The sequence below is a fragment of the Ictidomys tridecemlineatus genome, chromosome 5 (assembly GCF_052094955.1).
Source record: "Ictidomys tridecemlineatus isolate mIctTri1 chromosome 5, mIctTri1.hap1, whole genome shotgun sequence".
Lineage (NCBI taxonomy): Eukaryota > Metazoa > Chordata > Mammalia > Rodentia > Sciuridae > Ictidomys > Ictidomys tridecemlineatus.
The window spans coordinates 62,938,774-62,962,441 of NC_135481.1; the positions used below are offsets into that span (position 1 = coordinate 62,938,774).

The 23,668-nt window shown below is 39.2% G+C and overlaps 1 protein-coding gene across 4 annotated transcripts in view; it reads left to right on the plus strand.

The window, feature by feature from the left end:
- Window positions 1-23,668, plus strand: part of Rad51b (RAD51 paralog B) — a 564,635-nt gene that overhangs the window by 405,730 nt on the left and 135,237 nt on the right. For 3 of the 4 annotated variants that reach the window (XM_040274672.2, XM_040274671.2, XM_040274673.2), the window contains exons 8-9: window positions 6,721-6,912; window positions 7,755-7,851. In XM_040274672.2, the coding sequence (XP_040130606.1) occupies window positions 6,721-6,912; window positions 7,755-7,851 (289 nt within the window). The remainder of the gene's footprint in view (window positions 1-6,720; window positions 6,913-7,754; window positions 7,852-23,668) is intronic. The other variant, XM_013357493.4, reaches the window with a different exon arrangement.

A 23,668-nucleotide genomic window follows, 5' to 3' on the forward strand; every position in this document is an offset into this window, starting at 1 on the left:
CCCTTGAATGCGCATCCAGGAGAAGTAGGCCAAAGAGAAAGCCTTCCTATTGTGCTGCACAGTTACTTGCCCTAGCGATGCGTTCATGTTGACCATATGGCAGAAACAGCCCTACTTCAGTGCATTCCCTGGGAAATCAGTGGTCAGGAGAGGTGGCTGCCATGGAGTGGAAGGAGTACTGTTACTAGTCCCTTTGTGACTGGGTGAGTGTGTGTGTAGAACTCTGATCCTTTTCCCTTCCTCCAGCTACATTGCCTCAAACCAAGCCAGCCTATTCTTCAGGGACTCTCCTAGGCAGTGCACCTCTCTAGCTTTACCTGTGGCTGTCAGAGTGATAACTCAGAAGAGGTTTCTCCTCCATTAACAAGGAGAGGCATGAATTTTATTCAGATTGAAAAAATTCTCACCATAAACACATATTATGTTAGGGTGTCTTCCTTACCCTTTTCCCCTCCTCTTTGCCTCAGCCGCTGCCAGTCCGTTTTGGGTAGGATGGTTTTCTTAAGGCTGGAGATGGTGAGAGTCAATAACAATGGTGGAATTTTGAGTACAACACTAGTACTAATGTGAGTGAAACATAGGAAACTTTTTTTTTGTAGCCTGTTATATTAACAATTAATACATTAATTTCCTTTTCATCTCCTTCAGACTGAACAGAACTGCACAGCAGGTTACTGTCAGAACCAGAAATAAAAGATAGGCTGCCCAACACCCATACCTGTGTTTTCCTAAAGCCAAATTGAAGTTTGTTCTTTTTATTACAAATATTTCAAAAGGAAAATCTCCACAGCCTTTTAGATTTTCCCAGAAAACAATTGTGCAGTCACTCAAAATGGAAATAGTAGGCTGGAATACTTAAACCTTATCAGTTCTTTATTCTAAAACTGACAACGATATTCTGTAATCAGAAACAGAAAAAAAAATTTATTTTCATCATGAAATAACTCATAATTTTCCAGAGCTCAGCAAAACTAAGCCAGAGAATAGTGAAACCAGATTTGTTTTTATCTTGCTCGAATTCCAGAATATTTGGTCTGACTTTTCCTCACAACTAATACTGAATGTCTCTTTCCAGAGCTCAAGTGGGCAGGAAGGGAGTGGGCCTGGGAGGGGCTGAGTCTGGGAGTGTAGCCCTCAGGCCTTCTTAGGGGTCCTTTTCTTCTCTTCCCCTTGGCCTCTCACCCAACCTGCTTTCCTTCTTCACTCCCTCCAATCCCCCTCACTGTGGCTCTCCAGTAGCAGACAGGTAGGGGTGGACACCGTCATGGTTGGAAAGCAAGAGGAGAGCACGGTGAAAACCACTCCAGAGTCTTTCTCTCAAGCCTCGGCCATGAAAGGATTCAATGAACCCGAACAGTTTCTCACAGGAAAGTTCCGGCCTCTGTCTCCTTAAAAGCAAAGCATTCAGCAACCCATAACTGAGCCAGGATTAAAACTCAGAATTTCTGACTTACTGAAGCCTGCTGTTAGATAGAGAAGCTAGGTCACTGTCGTATCTGGCAATTAGCATCATTTTAGAAACCAAAAGTAATATTTTTAGAACAGTGCCTGAAACCCATAGAGCATTTTTAGTATTAAAAGAAAAAAAGATTAAATATGCCTTCGGAATTGATAAAAGGCAGTACCTCATCATTTTGAAAGCACTAGGCTGAGCCCTAGTCGGATGGTGAGTAGAGTCAGCACCCACATTCTCTTCTCGTTGCTCTTTCTGGATAAGCTGACCTGCTTATCCAATGGGCTGCCAGTTTACCAGGGAGTGGAAGTTTCAAGATAATCATTGCACATAACCCTGCTGGCCCAGTTAAAGTGATTTTTTAAAGTTCTCTATTATGTTAGATTGTGGCCTTTTGGGGGGGGGCAGGGAGTAGGCAGGAGGAGGAAGTAGATGTTCTTATGGGCACAGAAATGCCCCTGAGCTGTCTCAGGTTGCCCCATGTTCTACTCACCAGCCAGCCCCTTGAATTCGGTTGCAAAGACATGAGTTTCACAAAGAGCTTTTGTTTCCAAGCTTCCTGTGACCTCAGAAATGACAAACTATATGTACTGAGGCCATTGAAGACCACCAGAAAGTTTGAGATAATTTCTGTAGACTCATTCCATACCTGAACTTCATAGGAATGGAAGCTATTTACCTACTTGGCTTATGGTTGTTTCTTAGCATCCCAAAGTTGGGCTTATTATGACTTAACATTTTTGACAATCTTGTAGAGTATTTTGGACATAGGTTCATAATTTTATAGATTGAATTCTCTAGGCCAAGACCTCAACGTCTAGAGAAGGTACCTATTAGTGGGTCTATACTGAGAACTCTTCTCTCCCCACCCTTAGGAAGGAGAGTAAGCAGGAGGCCTGCAGCCCTTTTTCTTATCTGAGCTATTGATTTCAGGCAGGTTACTAGTTCGAATCAGTGAAGGTGATCTGTCCCCCAGAAAGCTAAATGATGGTGTTTGTCATATTCACGGTTCCTTAAAAGAATCTGACTTGTAAATATTTAGTTATTGTTCCAATGACCATGAATATTTCTGCTGACAAACAGGACTAGATATCACATTCCAATCTGTTCTATGCCTGACCAACCATAAACTCCCTCTTCTCTGTAACCTTAAAGTCAAGTAAAAGGAACTTCTTCCATCAAAGGCTATGCTTTAGGCTTGGCAGTTCCTCACTCTGTTCTTTCTAAGGCAGTCTAATTTTCTCTTCTGTCCAACATACTAAATGGCTACTCATGGAATCTCCATCACCCCTTCAATGTAGGGTGGATCAGACTAGATGCATACAGTGGCCTATTAAGGCCAAATGTATTCTGGGCAGTAAGCAGTAAGCTCAAGCACTATGTGGGTATCACCTAGATATAGTCTTTTTACAGCATAACTGAAGAAAGATGGGTCAACTGAAGGCAGACAGTCTGTACCAGACACATGTACTAGTGGAGAGTCAGCCTGAATTGTCCAGTCCTGACTCTTAGGGCTGATGACCAGCTCATTCTACTCAAAGTTTTGTTGTCTTAAAGCTGCCTTTTTAATACCTGGTGAAAATAACACTCATTTTTTGTTTATTTGTGTGTAGTTGGTTTTTCATGCTCAGGACCCTCTGCCTTCTGACCAAAACCACCTTGATTTCCCAGCAACCTGCCTTATCAGTTTACTTCAGCTTTAACTGGTTCTTGTCTTTCCATCTGTTTTCTCTACCTTACAAGTTCTTCCAAGACCTATTGGGTTGTTTATGAATCTGTGCCCTAAATTGCATTTTTAAAAAAGAGATTTTAACTGTTTCCTTAAATTGAGGAATAAGCATTGTACAACAGCACACAGAAGGACTGAATAAGATGCATTTAGAGAAGGTAGGAAATGCCACAGGAAATGTGGAACCCAAGGACGTGCTCTTTGAAGGCAGAAATCTTCTCCCATTTTGCCTTGGGAGGGACTCGAGGTCTATATGTCCTTATATGAAAGGCCATTTCATATACAAATGTATCTCATTAAGCATCTGACACCTGAGAAGGCAGTGTGAGGAAGACTTGGGAATAAATTGTCTCTCCATTAAAAGCTGAGTTGAAACAGTAGTTAATCTATACAATTTATAAGCGTTCTTATTCTCCCCAGTAAAGTGGCTGGTATTCTTCCTGGTGAGTAAACTTTAAGCTAGATTCTGTCTTCTATTATACAGATATACTGTATAATCCTAGTTTCAGATTATACAGTATATCGTTCCCTTTGTCCATCTATTCTACTCTGTCTTTGGGTTTACAGTTGATGATAATGAGGTTATGTTATGTTTTTAATTAGCCATTCTTTTCAGGGAATAGCAGATGCACTCTCAAAGTTTTGTTGCTTTTGAGGATATAAGCAGCAAATATTTGTTCTTTGTCAACTGTGAGCTATATGTTGTACAAAGATTTTTATTCTTAAGCTTTTTTTTTACTGATAATAAAAACATAAAAGTAGTACATTTTAATGAGGTACCATATAATATTGAGAATCAGGCTTCTGAACAACCAAGACACAAATCAGCAAAGGATAACTAATGACAACAATGGGGATGACAACAAGCCACCCACTATGCCAAGGACTGTAAATACATTATCCAGTTTAATCCTCAAAACTCTGTGAGTTAAGTGTTATCACACCCTCAGAGGTCATGAAACTTACCCGGTGTCACTCAGTTAGGAAGCGGTAGAGTCCAGCATCTCCACACAGGTCTATCTGATTTCAAAGCCCTTGTCCCAGCCACTGCAAACTGCTTTTGCACAAGTTTAGCAACAGAAGCCCTGATCTTTCCAATGGAACAAAGCATAGGAAAGCCCCTCTGAGGTGTCAGAACTCATTTTCAGAAACCAGATAGTGCTGAGACTCTGTTTATAACTTGTAATCTTATTTTATAAGTTATTTTAAGAGCATAGTTTTCATGTCTCTAGAATGCCTCAGAGGAAAACACATCTGTAGGCTTCTGCCCAAGTCGTGATTATTTGTAATCAATGCTTTTGGAAATGTTTCCATTCTATCATTTTGCTGAACACAGATTCAGAAAACCACAATTCAGTAAGATGATGTGATTAGCAAACCCCTGAGGTCTGATGCCATATATTCCTTCAGTAATTTGGCTTTAAGATTCATAATAAAAAGGGAGAAGATGATTAACAGAACCACTTATTAGCTCTTAAGCAGATTTTTTTTTTTTTGCCACGTGAGAGTAAAAATGTTTTCTTCTACTCTTCCATTGCAAGTGGAAATGAGAGAAGTTTTCTTTCTTTCATTTTCAAAGGTGCTAGGGATAAACCCAGGGCCTTGATTCATGCTAGGCAAGTGCTCTGTCACTGAACTTTCCCCCATCCCCCAGCCCAGTGGGTATTTTTTAAATCGGCTATAGTTTGATTTAGGTTCCACAGGGCATCATGTCATTAGTTCTATACCACAAAACCATCATCTTAGTATAAGTTTCCATTATAGGACCAAAATTGTGAAAAAGTGATCTAAATATTCTGATCAATGCTTTATCACTTAATTTATAAATTTCGATGGAAGACATGTAGTACTTTTACCTCTTAATGTCCTCCATGTGTATGATAACATGCTTTACTTTTCATAGTAAGTACCATACTCAGTAATTGCTTTTCTTACTATATCACTGGAGTTCCTAGTCATTCTTATCAAGCCATCATTGAGAAGAATCCCATAAAATTAAAGCTTACATATTTAGAACCTCTCAGAAGTTCTCTCTCTCTCTCTCTCTCTCTCTCTCTCTCTCTCTCTCTCTCTCTCTCTCTCTCTCTCTCTTTCTTTCTTTTTTTTTAAATTAGAACAGACAGATACATTATTTTGTTTCTTGGTAAATAAAACACATAGTATTTTCAGAGCAGTGCCAGAATCTTACTGGTCTTGCTTTAACTAATTACTTTTTTTTTTTTCCTACTTTGGTTTTTTAAAAATATTTTTTAGTTGTCCTTGGACCTTTATATTATTTATTTATTTGTTTGTTTGTTTATATGCAATGCCTCACATATGCTAGGCAAGTGCTCTACCACTGAGATACAACCCTAGTCCTCCTGCTGTGGTTTTTACACAGATTCTTTGCAATTAAATAAAACTTAGAGCCATCTGTGGCAGTGTACACCTATAATTCTAGGAGGCTGAGACAGGAGGATTACAAGTTCAAAACCAACCTCAGCAACTTAGGGAGGCCCTAAGGACTTAGCAAGACCCTGTCTCAAAATAAAACATAAAAAAAGGACTGGAGATGTTGCTCAGTGGTTAAGCAACTTGAGTTTTATCCCTGGTACTAAATGAGTAAATAAATAAATAAATGCTTAGAAGGACCAAAACTGGTAGAAATGAGGGCTGGGATGTAGCTCAGTGGTGGAGTGTTTGCTTAGCATGTGTAAGGTGCTGTGTTCAATCTCCAGCACTGAAAAAAAAATGGTAAAAATGATTAGGTGCCAAATTATTTCCTGATGTAGGAAATTGTGATTTAGTGTTCTATTGCTAGATCCAGTTATCTGAAGCATGTGGCATGTACTAATTTATTAGACCAGATATCATCATTTTGCAGTAAATAACAAGAGTTTCTATTTATTTGAAATTTACTAAGTACCAGACACTGTGTCAAGCACCTTATGTTGATTATCTCTCTTCTCATAATAGTTCTATAAGATTTATATTATTTTATCTGCTCAAATGGAAGAACTCACAGGTTTTATAACTTTCCCAAGGTCTTTAGTATCGGAGTCAGAATTTGAACCCAGTTTTGTTGAATTCCAGAGCCCATACCCTTGTTATAAAGAGAGATGAACACAATTCCTTATTCATCCTCTTGAATATGAATAGTTGTTTTTAAAAGATCAGGCTGTTTGAACATTTCCAGGCATCTTAACTGAAGACATATTTCTTCTGTGATTCTTACCAGTTTAGATGAAAGATAGCTGTCCAAAAGAATACAAGAGGTGAGATGAGCCAACACTAAGTGGAATCCCATAGTACCTGATCAGCTCTGCAGAGTAACTGGAGACTCATGAGTCTCCTTGACACATGAAGATCTCAGAGTTTGTCTCTGCTAATAGACATTTCTTAACCTTACCTTGCCATCTTGCTCTTTTCTCAACCCTCAGTTAAACTGCCATTGGTATAGAATGTATAATGTGTCACGGGTAAACTCACAGTGACAGAGGTGTGGCAGAAAAGCTGGATAATAAAGACTGGAGATGATTTCCATTTCTGTTCTCATCAGGGTGGCCACAAAACCATAGCTGATCCCCAGGATAGACCAAGACAATCTGACTGGATACATATTCCAGAATTGTGCACTAGATGCCAAATGACCTTGTCAGGGGAGACATTTCCTCCAAATGACCAAGATGTTCACAGTTCTACTGATGATGGGAATCCCCAATCCTTTTCAAATGATTGTGGCATTCAGCAGGTACTATTTTCTAGGAAAGAATGTGCATTTTATTCTTCCTTTAAATTTCTAAACAATGATGTAGATTTTATAAGGGGGAATTTTTAAGGAAAGAAAGTTGGATTTTGATTGTTTGTTTGTTTGTTTTGGAAAGAAAGTTTCTTGACTGTACTGAATATAAAAATACTGTGTGGCAATGGACCATGTAGTTAGGTAGTTTCAGAATCCTTTCTAAGAATTGTAAATGTTATGACTTTATTTTGTAGGATCATGTTCACTTTTTTTAAATTGCATAGTGAGACTTTGGACTTCTTTCATTACAATTCAACTAATTTAAAAGAGGACAATTATTCCTCTAGAATTGAGTCTTATTCCTGTTTCACAAATTTGGAACTAAAACGTTGACTTTTTAGATAACAAGGAAGAAACCACAGGCATCGAGATTTTTAATTATTTTTATTTGGCACCAACAATATATTAGGTTGTGGACATAATTTTTTTAATTAAATGTTGATAAAATGTGTGCATGTACATCTTAATTCTGGTTATTCTTCTGTTTTTTTTTTTTTTTTAGCTAACATAACACTTCTTGGTCCCAATTTTCTCATCATTTAGAAATAATTAATTAGCCATTTAAGCTCTGAAAAAAAGTAACCCTCTTTTTCTCAGATTTCTGGGTTTTGAATGACCTGTAGGCCCTGCCTGAAGATAAAGTTGGTGAAAGTTAGAGCTGGGGGTTTCCTACATAGGTACTTATCAGTCTTCTCCTAAACTATAGTCTGCCTTTGGATAGCTCTAATAATTAATTTGATCTTCTCTGTTTCTTCTCCCTTCCCCTCTCCCTTCTCCCTGTCTGTTCACAGGTTATCCTGACGAATCAAATTACAACCCATCTGAGCAGAGCCCTTGCTTCTCAGGCAGACCTGGTGTCTCCAGCTGATGATTTGTCCCTGTCTGAAGGTAAGGTATCTGTCCTGGAGAGGCTGAAACTTGACACTGACATACATCCCACAGCCTCCCTGCCTCCTGTTGAGAGTTTGGAGACATGGCTAATGGGTGCTGGCCAGTGAAGCCAGCTAAAGCCTGGTGATTTAGGTTTAGCCACATTTCTAGGTATCTGATTGTTTGTATTTGGAGTCTCTGCCCCCACCTCAGTAGTGAGCTCCTTTTTTCACTTGAGTGAATCATCTTCACAGGCATCCATCATCTCCATCTGGAGGCTGATGGTTCTTCTGTGGGTTGTCTCAGATCCTTAGGAGGTCTGGCAAACTGATGAATGATTTTGATTCTGAGACCCATACTCAAAGGTCCCCTTTACTAACGGCCCCATAGCAATTTAGCCTTTTGTTTGTCTTGAGTACTTTTGGCCTGGCTAAAAGTGTAGAGCAGTTTCTTATGCCATAGGTGTAGGATTCCTGATAAACTTTACAGGAAGTTTAAGAAAAAATCTCCACAGTGGTAAACCTGAAAAATTTTCTGCTAGCAAAGGTCAGGCTGGCTATATATTTGATGGGAATGAGCTTTAATTAGCTAGAGGAATTACATCAGCAAGCCAGACAGTAGTTTCTAGTTTTATTGAATGTTCTTACTTGACATTTCTGACTTCTAGGCAAAGTTGAATTTCAGGTACAATGTTGTAGGCCTGGGTAGATATGCAGAGCTCTTATGGGTCCTTCTTCCCTTTCCACTTTCTGAGAATTTTTCATAATGGACTACAGGTAACTTTTAGGCCTAGCAAGGTTCCTGACTGCCCAGGTGGTCTTCTGTGGATGGGCCTTGGTTTATGATCTCAGAAACTGCAAGAACATCATTCCTGCTTCTTGCTGATGTCTTTCATGGTGAAAACTAATAGCATATTTATAAAATATAAATTTATAAAAGCTTTAAATGCTTTCTACTTTTAGTAATACATTATCATTCTCTTGCCATCTGGGCTGAAAATCTGAATCATCCAGATTTCTTCCTCCCTCAAATATTTTTCATCATCCTCTTTAGCTTTTCTATCCAAATATATCTTTCCTCCCTTTTTAAAATAATTTATGTTGTGAACAACTGGCTTATTAAACTCATGATTGGATTAGTTTTTAATCCAAAAGAGTTTGCCAATTCTAGTCTCTACCATTTTCATTCTGCTGCTAACAAATTAAACTTCCCTGATCTGATTTCTTTCTACCATGTCTTTCTCCTACTTAGAAAGCTGGGAATTGTCTTTTCTGAGAATGGACAAAATAAGTAAGTCAATTTAAAATTATTCAGGGATTTGGGGTTGTAATCATCAGGGTAGAAGTATTTATATCACAAGAGTCAGTAAATACAAAAAACTCCTATGTTTTCTCTTCTGAGTGGACCAGTTTCCAGAGCTCCACTAGATGAAATTAATGCTTCTTAGCCTTTAGTGTCTGTCCTTTCCTTCTTGTTCAGCCTCAGTTCCCACCAATTCCTTATGGGGCATTCCTGTGCTTCTGGTGCTGATTTTTAGGTGACCCTTCCCACTCCTGGTTCCACACCATTGCAGAGATCACTCTCCCTATCTAGAGTAGCATTTCCCTTGTTCACTTCTCTCGTTTATTCTCTTCCAAAGTTCATTCCTTCAAGGCTTCAAGACTGCCTCTTGCAGAGTCTTCTTGCCTGTGTAGCTAGTCTCACTACTTTCTTCTTCTCTGCTTCTCTCTCTACTTGTTCAGCTGAGTAAGGATAAGGCCTAGAAAAATGACTTTAACTTTTCATGCTTTTCTGACCAAACTGGCAGATTTTTAAGGAAAAAGACTATGTCATGTTCGTTTTGTATGCGTGTGATGTCCCAATTCCTAGCAAAGTTCTAGGCATATTGAAAGCAGTAAATAGATGCTCAGTGAATATCATAGTAAATACTTTGAAAGAACCATGAGAATCACATAAAACACCTGAGAATAGCATTAAAATTTATTATGATTACACACACACACACACACACACACACACACACACACACTTGTGCACACTTGTTCCACTCTGAGGAGACCTGAATAGAGTGTCTGGCTTCCTCATTTGAAAATCAGTTATAGCACTTTTCTTTATCTTGGCTTCCTGGTTTATCTTATGGAAAGAAGAGGAGCAAAATAGACAAAAGAAATGGCTTTGTACTTGAGTGTGACTGCTATAAGAAGATGATGAAGTGTTGCTAGCAGAGGGAGAATTACCAGCACATCCTTAGGCAACATGCCCTTATGAAATCCAAGGGAGAAAGGAAACAATTGGGTTTTGTTGTTGCTGTTTTTAGCTCTTGTTCTTATATAGCTGAACAGAAAAGAGGATATAGAAATATTTTTTCTAGGATCTATAATGAAACTACTTACTAGTGAATTAAAATGAACAAATTTCTTACAACATTTATATCTATTCAACTATTGCACTAGTTAAGTTCATATATATATATATATATATATATGTACAAATATATATGTAGAGATGTGTATTTATGTGACATATATCTATCATATAAAATATAAATTGCTTTGTTTTTTTCAAGCATTTATTGTATCCGCTTAGCATTTGTGTTAAGTGACCTGATCTCAGGCATGTTTTTAAATTACTTTGGGCCACAGGTTGGATGAATAAATGATTGCTCAAGTCTTTTCCTCCTGTAACATTATCAGATAGTGAGGTGAGTCTGCAGATCAAGAGTATCTACCCATGGATGGGGTTTAGTTCTAATTTAGAGAGTACTATAATAGATTTCAGCTGCAGAGCAGAGGATCTGCTTAAGCAGTATACCCTTGAAAACAGTTGTAAGGTGAGAACAAGCGGCAAGAGCAGTAAAAGGATCTGAGTTGACCTAAGGAGAGTACCCAGCAGGGGCTGATTCAGGGAATGAAGTTCCTTCTGCTCTGACACAGAGGAGGGAATACAAGTGACCTGGTCCAACTGAGAGATCCTTCTACCCCAGCAGATCCTGTGCTATTAATATCTGCCAGCTGCAGGACCAGAGCATCCCCCTGCTGAGATCAAAGGAGCCCCTATCTTAGCTGGAACAAGGTCATCTGCACAGGGCTGTAAAAGTGAACCCTGGCTGGCTACAGGGCCGTCTATGGGGGAGGAGAAATCAGAAGATGGGGAGGTGCTCTCTCACGCTCCTTTAATCTCAACTGACCAGCTGTTGCCCTCCCAGTGTTTGTAAAGTTGAAAGTTCTTTGTTTTTGTTTTGCTCCCCCACCACACCCACACCCTTATTAAAATTGCGACTGAGTTGTTGCTTGGATTAAGTAGACCCAGTATTCACTGCTTAAGTCTATGGTATGATATCCTTCATTTAGGTTCAATTCCACTGTTGAGTTATCCAGCTCCCAGGTGGGAGAGCTACAGAAGGGAGAAGACCTCAAAGGCAAAAGACTTTCTCCATGTTTTTCCTGCCCCAGAGCTTGTGACTTGAGAAGAATTAAAGGGGCAAATTGAATTTTCCCTATTTAGTTAAAATAATTCTTCATTTATGCTGTATGCTTATCAGTTTGTAGCCTTTTATTTACAAACTTTCTCATTTATTTAGAAGAATGGAACTCCTAGGACTAATGCAAACTGACCAAAGTCCCCCCATCCCAAGTGTGTTTCTCACACTAGTTTGCATACACTTCTGGTTGTTTATGTTGGAGAGAGGCAGAGAGAACAAGAGATAGACTGACAAGACCAGAAATGAATAGAGTAAGAAATAGACAGTAGTACATGGAGTTATAGATATGCCAAAAGTATCAATGCTAGAACTTCTGAAGATCCTGGTAATTTTATTTGTTTAAACTAGGACAATATCAGCCACAAGGCTATTCTTCCCACTCTATAAATCAGAGTTAAAATTTCATTCATGGGTGGATGCTCCTGATTTTCAAACCTACCTTATGAACTTATAATGTCAAAGCTAGCAAAAACTAGGAATGTTCTGTTTATCCAACTTATCATGTAACAGGCGAGATGGGGCCAAAATAAGGATTTGGGCTTTCATATTTTATATTGTTCTAGACCAGACACTGTTATTCAAACTATTTTCTTCTTCAGTTTTGGTTTTGTTGGCAGAAACTCTAGCATGGAGTTATTATGGTTATCATGGAGTTATTGGGTTATCATGGAGCTCAGTGATTGTAACTGTTTTGTTTTTTAGCCCTTGCCAGCTCTTTCTTGTGATCATAGAAAATACTAAGGACAGTCAAATCTCAGTCATAAGGAATCTCTCTCTCTCTGTTCCCTATAGTGGTCAGTAAAGAAAAGATCTAAAAGTCCAGCTGGCCTATTCTGAATTTGCCTGGGATTTGAGAACTAGCTGAGTCTCCATTTATCAGGCACAGTTAGTAAGATTGTAGCAAGTTGCAATCTTGCACAGATTGAAGCTCTACTCAATCTAGACATTTAATTTTCTTCTGATGCTTTAGCAGAGTAACAGTTACTTCAGTGTAGTGACATGGCCCACTTCAGGAGTTCCAGGTGGCTTCATAGGAAGGAAGACGTTATAAGGCTGCCATCCTGGCATTCCCAGCACCTGGCACGTTGGTATCTTCCTATCTGCATTAATAGCTTTTGACAGATTATAGTACATGAAAACTAAAAGTACATGGAAGGGTCAGGGAAAGAACACAAGAAAAAAGCAGTGCTTACTAGAACCAAAAGTGGTTTCTAGTTTTAGTGCCGGGAGCCTTTCTATTCTGGTTAGAGTCAGGAGTTGATGGACTGATTTCATGTGCAAGAGAAAGTATTTTGGGATTCAAATTCCCTAACAAACCATCCCTGCAAAAAGCTGGAGTCCATTTGAAAGATTATATGCAAGTGTGTGGCTTGTGTCTCTTTTAAAATAAATTCAGCAAGCAAGAACAGCTCAGAATGGTTGGGGTGAATGGGGGACCTATGGTTGTGAAAGAAGCAGACTTCAAAGCATGGTATGAATTTCCAAGTTTTATTTCCACTCTTGCTTTCCAGCTGGATCTGCTCTGGATTTACTGCAGGATGTTTGAAAATGTGGCTCCCTGCTAATCTCAGACAGTTGCTATGATCAATGGTTTCTTTCATTTCCGATAAAAAACACTGGTGTTTCTGCTTAAATTGTGTGTACTTTCAGCTTTATTATTTTAGTTGTGATTTATTGTTCTGCATTACCCAAATTTGTAATCCATTAACCACAAACTAAGGGTGGGTTGGTCAAGTTAGACGAACTTTCTCCACTGTTAGCTCCAAGGCCCTTCGTGGCCCAATCTCACATTGAATGTTAATTGGTTTGTGTAGACCATGCATAAATAGATATGGGTGGAGCAGCTTTCAGTAGCCACCCCCCCAGGAGTATAGTGCAGGTTGGCTATATTAGTGCTTTGAAATTATAAGGTGTCACAGTGTGACTGCAATCAATATTATTAGCATTAGCATTTCCCTAGTAAATGTTTAAAATGTTTTAAAATGATGAATTTCTTAATCCACCTCAAGCAAATGAAGCATGAAGGAGAGAAGAGAATTGCTCAATTGCAGTGCAAGGTGGCCATGGCAGGAACAGAAGTCAAAGTGCTTCCCATGAAATCTTAGATTTGAACAGTGTTGCCTCTTAGGAGCAAGTTTTGGATAAAAGTATTTAAGTGTCCTGTTGTTCTTTCAGTTTTTGATTCCAAAGCCATAGACATATGTCAGCACATAAGGCTTCACATGCTTCTATTCACAAGGGCACACATGTTTATGCATGCTCCACTCTTCCTGGCATTCCAGGGAATCCACAACACTTGACTAGCCTTATATTACTTCCAACAACTGATCAGATGCCGTGAAAAATCTAATTTATAGAAAAAGATTAAAGGCACCAAAACATGTGTGGTGTTTGGCTAAAGAAAGTCTAAATATTATGTAGGGTAGGAGAGGCTAGAGTTAAGAGGAGATGGGCACAGTCTACAAATATCTGAAAAGCTATAAATCTCAAGAGTGAAACTTCTTGAGGATTTGCAGCAGGGAGGCCAGAGGGTAATATAACCATGACTGAGGGATCAAAAGGAGAAAGGGAACATTAAAGTCAACCACCAGGAAGCACTTCTTGGTCATGAGCTCTGTTTTGCTGGTGCTAGTTTGCTGAAGGAAGACACATTTGAAGAACAAGATACACGGCAATCAAGTTAGATGAGAGCCAGACAGGTTTCTTTGGGGAACAGTCTTTGAAGTGGTTCAGTGAAGGCTGAGCACATGTTTTGGAAATATATCCCCCTTAGACTCAAGCCTCTTTACCACCTAGGATTTACTAATTTCCCAGGTCTATACATGTTCTTGTTAAGGTCTCAGAAGAAGACCAAAGGAACCAGAATGCCAAAGTCAGCTTTGTCAGTTGCCTCAGCTACAGAAGTGATAGGGCTAAAGCCCAGAGAATGGGATGCCAAGAATTGGCATGATCATATGTGATGTTTATTAGCATTTGCCGGATGATCATAACAAGATCTGGCCAGGTAGTCTGGCCCAAGGGTGGTCCAGCTGAGCTGTGACCTTGGTTCTAATATCTATCCCTTCCAAAGCTGACTTTCCCAGATAAAGTAGGGCTGTTCCTCGGTCAAAGATATGGAGTGGTTGTGTTTTTCCACCAGAATCATTATTCTAGTTGTTCTCAAACTTTAGCATGCATCAGAATCACCAGAGGTCTTATTAATATACACATTTCTGGGCTCCTACTCCCAGATTTTTAGTTTATCTGGGTAAAAGCCAGAGAATTTATATTTCAAACAAACTCTCAGGGGTTGATGATACTGTTGGTCTAGGGACCACACTTTGAAACACTGCTTTATTCATTGAATCCCTATCTATGTTAGGCATCACAGATACCAAGACAAATGTGTCTCTACCTGTAATCTCAAGGAGATGACATTCTAAAAGGGGAGTAGATGTATAGAGTTCCTTTAGCACTCACCACAATCATATGCCTCCTTGGGTCACCAGTGGTCTTATCTATAGGCTTTGTCTCAGGTCTGAGATACAGGAGTTACTAGAAGGATTTAGGTCTCTTCTGGTGGCAAGAAATAGAAATTCTCTCAAGATTACTTTTTAAAAGTTAGACCTATCGGGGGCTGAGGTTGTAGCTCAGTGGTAGAGTGCTTACCTAGCATGTGTGAGGCACTGGGTTCAATTCTTAACATTGCATATAAATAAATAGAGAAAAAGCTCCATCAACAACTAAAAATATTTTTTAAAAAAATAATTGGCCTTATAAAAAAAAGGTAGACCTAATAAGAGTAGCGAACATTTATGGACCATGTATTGTGTGCCTGGCATTATACATTATCACAACAACCCTCTGAGGGCTGTATTCATCATGCTATTTAATATATGAAGGACCTTGAGGTTAGAAGATAACATAGTAGCAGAGCCAGGATTCCAGCCTACAGAGAGTGGCTCCAGAACTTACACATTTAATCACTAGGCTCTTCTCTAAGGATACAACTGGGATTCTTTTAGCTATTTGTACAGCCAGATAAAATGGGAATTGGAAAGATTGAAACCTTAGTCATTCTGTTCTGTGTTCATATGTGTGTGTGTGTGTGTGTGTGTGTGTGTGTGTGTGTGTGTGTGCATATATTTACATACACATTCTCTCTCTCTCTCTCTCTCTACCCCCCTCCATCTCCCTCTCCCTCTCTCTTCCTCTCTCTATATACCTTGACACTTGGCCTTATGATCTGATTGACCTTGTTTATCTGGTTATTCTGTCTGTTGGTTCATCCTTTCACCTAATCAGCCATAACTAAGAAAGTGGCCAGAATACCCTCTTCTTTTAGCATGGCCCATAAACAGGAGCATTTCCCCTTTATAAGAGTTTCTGTATGAAGAACAGATTCCTTTAGAATAGAGAACCCATGAGGTAAGCACCCCAACATAACATCCATTAGTGTAAATGAGACTTTGTACCTCAGTTAATCTCATCCATGATGTCCATTCTCAGTATCCTCTTGGTTTTTGAGATCAAATATTTGGTATTAGTTATGTATCATTGGTCCATGCCTTCAACCCGATTTACTGTGGGAAAAATATTCAAAAACATTTTCTTTCTGATCCCAGATAATCACCTGGCTCCTCTTTATTCTCATTTCCATTATAGCTACAGAGTTTGTCTACATGAGGAAAGATGTTTCATATGTTTATCCAGAATCTACTGTCTACATTCAACTATTATTATCTGATGAGACAGGAGGCCTAGTTAAGCTTAACTATGTATAAATTACCTCATATTCAGGAACTATGACAGGGTACTTTAGCACAAACTACATCCCATAGTCAGCTATTATCTATCAACTACTTAAGACAGGTAAGCCAGAGAAGCCAGGGTGGCATTTGAACAACTAAAATTCCTGCAGCAGAGAACTCCATACCTATAATTTACATCCTTTCTGAATTTACAATAAGCTGGAGCAAAATTACTCTGTTCCTTCAGCTGAGGGTCTGAGTGTATGTGTATGCACATATGTTAGCAATGCACAGTAGTTGTGTGCATTGGGGCAGTTCCTGTGTTTAATAGAAGACAATAGGTCTTTTTAGGTCATGCTGTTGATTTTTTAACCATTTCTCCCCCATATAATAGGCCCAGAAGAGCAGCTAAGAGAATCTATGTATCCTGGCAGTGTCGCCTCCAGCTACAGACAATAGAGGCTACCCAAGTGGGCAGGGGATTAAGATGACAAAAACTGTTTTGTTTTAAAATATGATATATGGATAAATGAGGAAGGAAAAGTATCAAAACAAATTTAGGAAATCTTGTCCCCAAGAGAGCTCTAGACCAGAAAGAGAAGAAGTCATCAGAACCTTCAAAGTTGGAGCCCAAGAAACAGTATCAGTGAACAAGCAACTGTCGGAGTCCAGGGACTAGGTCCACCAGCCGGGAGGAAATGCCTGATCCCTACAGGGATCAAACTGGACCTGAGGAAAATGGCTTGCTGTGTGACTGGATGATACCAAATTAGGGCAAACCAGCAAGAAAATTCTGTCTCAGAGTCATTGTAATGTTGGTTCCTTGAGGGTAGGACTTTTGTTTTTTGTTCACTGTTGGCTCTCCAGAGCCTAGAATTGTACCTGGCAATAATAATTACTCAATAAATTCATGATGCATGAATGAGGCACCAGTAGCTATGAGAGGATTATCTAAGCTTTAGAACTGTATTCACGTAAAGGGCATGAAATCACCACCATAGTTTTTGTCACCCATACATCTCTATGCTCCAAAATTCCTTCAAAATGTGGGCAGTTTTTTTTTTACTATCTATCCATATGTGATGAGTGACAATAGGCAGTGTGGGGAAAGTGTTAGCAGTGAAAGAACAGAAGCCTAGTAACTCAGCTTTTCAAGGAGGAATCTTATATTTGTACAAGGGAGGTGATTGAAGTAGTTTAGTCTGATACAAAATGAGGACATCTATCATGCACTTACTGTCTACTATTTCCTGTGCCAGGTGCCAGGGACACAGAGGCAAAACTAGCAGTGCTGCTTTTTGAGAAGTTCAGAGCCCTGTGGTGAGGGGAATAATTAGTGAACACATAAATTGCACTTGGCACCATGATGGCACAGGCCAGGAAGATTGCAGGTCAAGCACACAGAATCTCTGGTTTAGGGATGGGACTCTCTAAGAAGACTTTGCAGCAAGGAGTCGCTTTGGCCAGACCTCCAAGAATCAATATCAGTTTCTAAGAGGGAAAAAACAGTGGGAAGGTGTATCTGGCAGAGAGAAAAACCTTGCTAATGGAACAAAGGCAGGATGCAGACATAGATAGAAGCCAGATTGTGAAAGGTTTTTATCCATCATGCTAATTGGTTGGAATTTTTTACTGAGGGTGATGGGAGCCATTGAAACTGGAAGGTGGCAAGATCATTTTGTAGTTCAAAGAGATTTCTTGTCTGTTCAGGTCCTTGGCCCATTGGTTGATTGGGTTATTTGTTATCTTATTGTCTAATTTTTTTAGTTCTTTGTATACTCTGGATATTAGGGCTCTATCTGAAGTGTGAGGAGTAAAAATTTGTTCCCAGGATGTAGGCTCCCTATTTACCTCTATTGTTTCTCTTGCTGAGAAAAAACTTTTTAGTTTAAGTAAGTCCCATTTGTTGATTCTTGTTATTAACTCTTGTGCTATGGACGTCCTATTAAGGAATTTGGAGCCCGACCCCACAATATGTAGATCGGAGCCAACTTTTTCTTCTATCAGACGCAGAGTCTCTGATTTGATACCAAGCTCTTTGATCCATTTTGAGTTAACTTTTGTTCATGGCGAGAGAAGGGGATTCAGTTTCATTTTGTTGCAAATGGATTTCCAGTTTTCCCAGCACCATTTGTTGAAGATGCTATCCTTCCTCCATTGCATGCTTTTAGCCCCTTTATCAAATATAAGATAGTTGTAACTTTGTGGATTAGTCTCTGTGTCCTCTATTCTGTACCATTGGTCCACCCGCCTGTTTTGGTACCAGTACCATGCTGTTTTTGTTACTATTGCTCTGTAGTATAGTTTGAAATCTGGTATCGCTATGCCGCCTGATTCACACTTCCTGCTTAGAGTTGCTTTTGCTATTCTGAGTCTTTTATCTTTCCATATGAATTTCATGATTGCTTTCTCTATTTCTACAAGAAATGCCATTGGGATTTTGATTGGCATTGCATTAAACCTATAGAGATCTTTTGGTAATATCGCCATTTTGATGATGTTAGTTCTGCCTATCCATGAACAGGGTATATTTTTCCATCTTCTAAGATCTTCTTCTATTTCTCTCTTTAGGGTTCTGTAGTTTTCATTGAATAAATCTTTCACCTCTTTTGTTAGATTGATTCCTAAATATTTTATTTTTTTTTTTGAGGATATTGTGAATGGGGTGTTTTTCCTCATTTCCATTTCAGAAGTTTTGTCGCTGATATACAGAAATGCCTTTGATTTATGCGTGTTGATTTTATATCCTGCCACTTTGCTGAATTCATTTATTAGTTTCTTTGTAGACCCTTTTGGGTCTTCTAGGTATAGAATCATGTTGTCCTAAAATAGTGATAATTTAATTTCTTCTTTTCCTATTTTTATGCCTTCAATTTCTTTCATCGTATAATTGCTCTGGCCAGTGTTTCAAGAACTATATTGAATAGAAGTGGTGATAGAGGGCATCCCTGTCTTGTTCCAGATTTTAGAGGGAATGCCTTCAATTTTTCTCCATTCAGAATGATGCTAGCCTGAGGCTTAGCATAGATAGCTTTTATAATGTTGAGGTAAGTTCCTCAGAGGAGGACATACAATCAATCAACAATTACGTGAAAAAATGCTCACCATCTCTAGCAGTCAGAGAAATGCAAATCAAAACCACCCTAAAATACCATCTCACTCCAGTAAGATTGGCAGCCATTATGAAGTCAAACAAAAACAAGTGCTGGCGAGGATGTGGGGAAAAGGGTACACTTGTACATTGCTGGTGGGACTGCAAATTGGTGCGGCCAATTTGGAAAGCAGTATGGAGATTCCTCGGAAAGCTGGGAATGGAACCACCATTTGATCCAGCTATTCCCCTTCTCGGACTATTCCCTGAAGACCTTAAAAGAGCGTACTATAGGGATGCTGCTACATCGATGTTCATAGCAACACAATTCACAATAGCTAGACTGTGGAACCAACCTAGATGCCCTTCAATAGATGAATGGATAAAAAAAAAAATGTGACACTTATACACAATGGAGTATTACTCTGCACTAAAAAATGACAAAATCATGGCATTTGCAGGGAAATGGATGGCATTAGAGCAGATTATGCTAAGTGAAGCTAGCCAATCCCTAAGAAACAAATGCCAAATGTCATCTTTGATATAAAGAGAGCAACTAAGAACAGAGCAGGGAGGAAGAGCATAAGAAGAAGACCACCATTAAACAGGGACGAGAGGGGGGAGGGAAAGAGAGAGAAAAGGGAAATTGCATGGTAAAGGAAGGAGACCCTCATTGTTATACAAAATTACATATAAGAGGAAGTGTGGGGAAAGGGGAAAAAACAAGAGAGAGTAATGAATTACAGTAGATGGGGTAGAGAGAGAAGATGGGAGGAGAGGGGAGGGGAGGGGAGGGGGATAGTAGAGAATAGGAAAGGCAGCAGAATACAACAGACACTAGTATGGCAGTATGTAAAAAAGTGGATATGTAACCGATGTGAATCTGCAATATGTATACAGGGTAAAAATGGGAGTTCATAATCTGCCTGAATCAAATGTATGAAATATGATATGTCAAGAGCTTTGTAATGTTTTGAACAACTAATAATAAAAAAAAACAAAGAGATTTCTTGGACAACAATTTACAGTTTAGAAGAGATGGGAATGAATCTAGAGAACTCTGATTTTGATCTCTTAGAGAGGAATCCCTTTGGGGTAGGGTTAGTCCTAAATTTCTTAAAGCAATGAGAACTTTATAGTAAGTTTTATCATTTCTGAGATTCTGTATAGTTTAAATTCCCCACCTCATCAACTTGGGAGAGACTAGGTTTCTAATAGCATTAGGTGAGCCCTTCAGTTATCAAAGTGCCTTATAGTTAAAAGCAACAATCAGACTATTTGTAATTCTTTGTTAGGAGGTGAGAGAAAAATAGCAAATGAGTTGAAATAAATATGTTTTATGTTCCTTTTGCTAACAATTACAATAATAATATTGAGTGCCTACAATGTGTCAAGGCACTATACTAAGTACAGAAAAGCTCAGCAAGTTTGTAAAGTTCAATTTCTTTTTTGTGTGGTGTGTGCTGGGGTTGGAACCTAGAGCCCTGTGCTTGCTTATGGGGTTCAATTATTACCCTCATTTTAGAAACAAAGAAATGGAAGGACAGAGTGTTTACCTAATTTGATATAATTAATAATTCGTAGGGATTCAAACTTAGAGGGTCTGCCTCCAGAGTCTGTTTTCGACCAGCATATATACTCAGGTCTTCGGGGGGATAGTGCCACTACCTTAGAACTTATGGCCATGTATTTCTGTTGTAGCAGAGTTGAATTCCATGCTTCCATATAATTGTTGCTGTTTTATTGCCTGTACCCTGAAATATCTTTATAGAGAGCCATTAGAGAAACAGTGTAGATAAAGCATTGCATTTCAAATGAGGAGACTTACATTCAAGGACTATTTCTGCCACAAACCATCTGTGCTATTTTGAGCTATGTTTTGAGCAATGTTACTCTTAATTTCTCTGGACTTCAGTTCCCTCAGCCACAACACGGGATTGTATTATGTGACGTCTGTGGGCCTTTTCAGTTTGCTTCTTCTGTTGCATTCTGTCTTCACAGAGAAAATTTATATATTTTCTTTACAGCCTTAGTCAGTCCTCTCTGTTCAAAGATTAACCGAGCAAACCCCAGGCTTGACCAACTCTTCTGTGAGCATTTTGGCACATCAGTTGTTCACTCCTTCACACACACTCACTTATTCATACAAAATGGAGCACTTACTGTGAAACGCTTGTGAGGTGTTCAGGAGCAACAGGATCAAAGTTAGACTTGGTCCCTGGTTTTCTAGAACATAAAGGCTAATTCTTTTTGTCAGCTTTGTTTGGTTGGAAGCCTAGAATTTCTGCATACTGTAATGAAGTTAAACCTTACATCTAAATTGGCTCTGTGTTGTGCCACAGTGGATAAGATAGGAAAAGATAAGAAAATAAGGAAGGTCCAGAAAACGAGCCTTACACACATGCAACACTTAAAGTCACACTGTGGCAGAGCACCTAGTGAATTGCCAGGATGGGGGAGACAGATTTTTTATGTTAAAGGCAATCACAGAAAGAAGAGGGCATTGTGATCTTTGTTATGGTGGCTTTTTGACCATCTTAGGATGTCAGGACAGAACTAAAATGGACTCCCTGATTGTTCTTTCTTGAGGAGCATATACGATGCTCTGGGTATCAGCTGGTAGACAATTTCCATCGCTGAGTTAGAGCCACCCATCAAGTGGCAGGCTATGAATCAGCACCATATTTCTTTGAAAACTTTATTATTCTAGCCAATGTAGTTCAGCATAGCTTAGCACCTGTGGTGGGTGACTGTTTTTCTTGGCCATTTAATGAGCACCAAATCAGATAAAATGCTGCTTGGTTCCTAGGCTCTTTCCAGACACAATTAAGCACATCATTTAGGTTTTCTGTCCCTTGGGACTAGAGTTTGGAGGAGCTACTGAAGCAACCTTGAGAAAGCAGTTAACCCTCAAAAATTTAGCTATTCATCACCAAATATATTAAAAAATTATTTGCAGCCAAAGGCTTACTATCAATGGCAATATAAAATAAATTTAAAAATCATAATTTAATTAATTTATCCCACTTCTTAAAGAAGTAGGAGATGACAATTCACAGGTCCTTTCTGGTGTTGTAAACCAACTCATTCTGAAGTCAGTGCAGTCAAGTTGCCCTTCTCAGTTTATTCATCTAATACCAAGGCCAAAGTTACCCATGCCTCTAGTGAGATTCACAAATGAAACCTCATCTTGTTGGACTTGAAATTTTTTGAAAAATCATTTTTTCTTCATGACAATGTTCAGATCAGCTGAGGCTAGCATGGTTTATTCTAGATACGAATTAGAATGAGCCCAAGCTGAACAGTTCTCCCAGGGAAAGTAATCTAAAATCTGTCTGTGTGATCCAGTCTGGCCTTTCACCAGCTGGCTTTGGGAATTACAATGGACAAGGAAGAAATATAATCTTGATCCTTTGGCCTACTGATAAACATACTTGCGATCCTAAATGTACCTGGAATTTGTGACAAGTGCATTTTGGAGATATCTTTGAAAACACATAGTTGGGGAGATGCATTTGCATGACCCAAGTAAAACTGCAATGGAAAGGACCTTGTGGAGAAAGGTTGGGAAGGTACATATTAATCCTCAGAGGACAGATTATGGTGTGCCAAGCAATGGATTGTGCCATTAGGAAAGAATTCTAGAAAGGTAAGGAGACTCATGAGAAAGGAGGTGATTTCTGTTGACTAGTCACCCTTGTTCAGATTCAGTGCAGAAGAGAAAAGAAACTCAGAAATCTACATGACAGCTTCTCTTGGATTGGATGAAAATACTAATTATTTTTTTCCTAGCTGGAATTTGACAGGGTCAGTTCATGTCTGGGTTTTCAGCATTTAATACAGGGCCCTTTGTCTTAGGAGGCGGCTGGACTGGTTTTTCCTCTAGGCAGGTGCACAGAGGGCGTTTATTGTAGCCTGAAACACAAACACCAGGCCCTTAGGCCTGATCCACACACTCTCCAGCATGGCTCAAGGAAATAAAGTGAACAATGACTCTTGCAACAGGCAAGCACTGTAAATGCCACTCCTGAATGAAATATTTCTTAAAACTTTGTATCCGTAACTTGATCGGCTCTTAAAACTTAATTATATGTCAAGGAATAGGAAGCCATTGGCTCCTCCAGCTGTCCAGGTTGAACGAGAGCACACAATGGAGCATATCCGATTCACGGCCTTGCTTAGGTAATCAGATTAATATCTCCTGAATTGAATTTACCCTTTTGATACGGAGTCTTTCAGCTGCCTTGTTTCACATCTCAAATTCTGACAAAGCTGTGCGGCCTTTGAGTAATTTCCCTGAAATCTATATGCGGGAAGCCTGCGCTCTTTTGAGCACATTTTGGAACTTGTACCAATTAAATCTGTTTCTGGCACACTTTTAATGGCATACTTTCCCCTGAGTCAATAACCGCTCCAAAATCTGAGGTCATTTGTTTAATTTAAAAGCAAAGGTTATGGAACAACCATTTCAAGCTTCACCAGCCAAGCGCCTGTGGCTTTGAAGGGGGATGAGGTGGAGGAAAGGCTAATAAA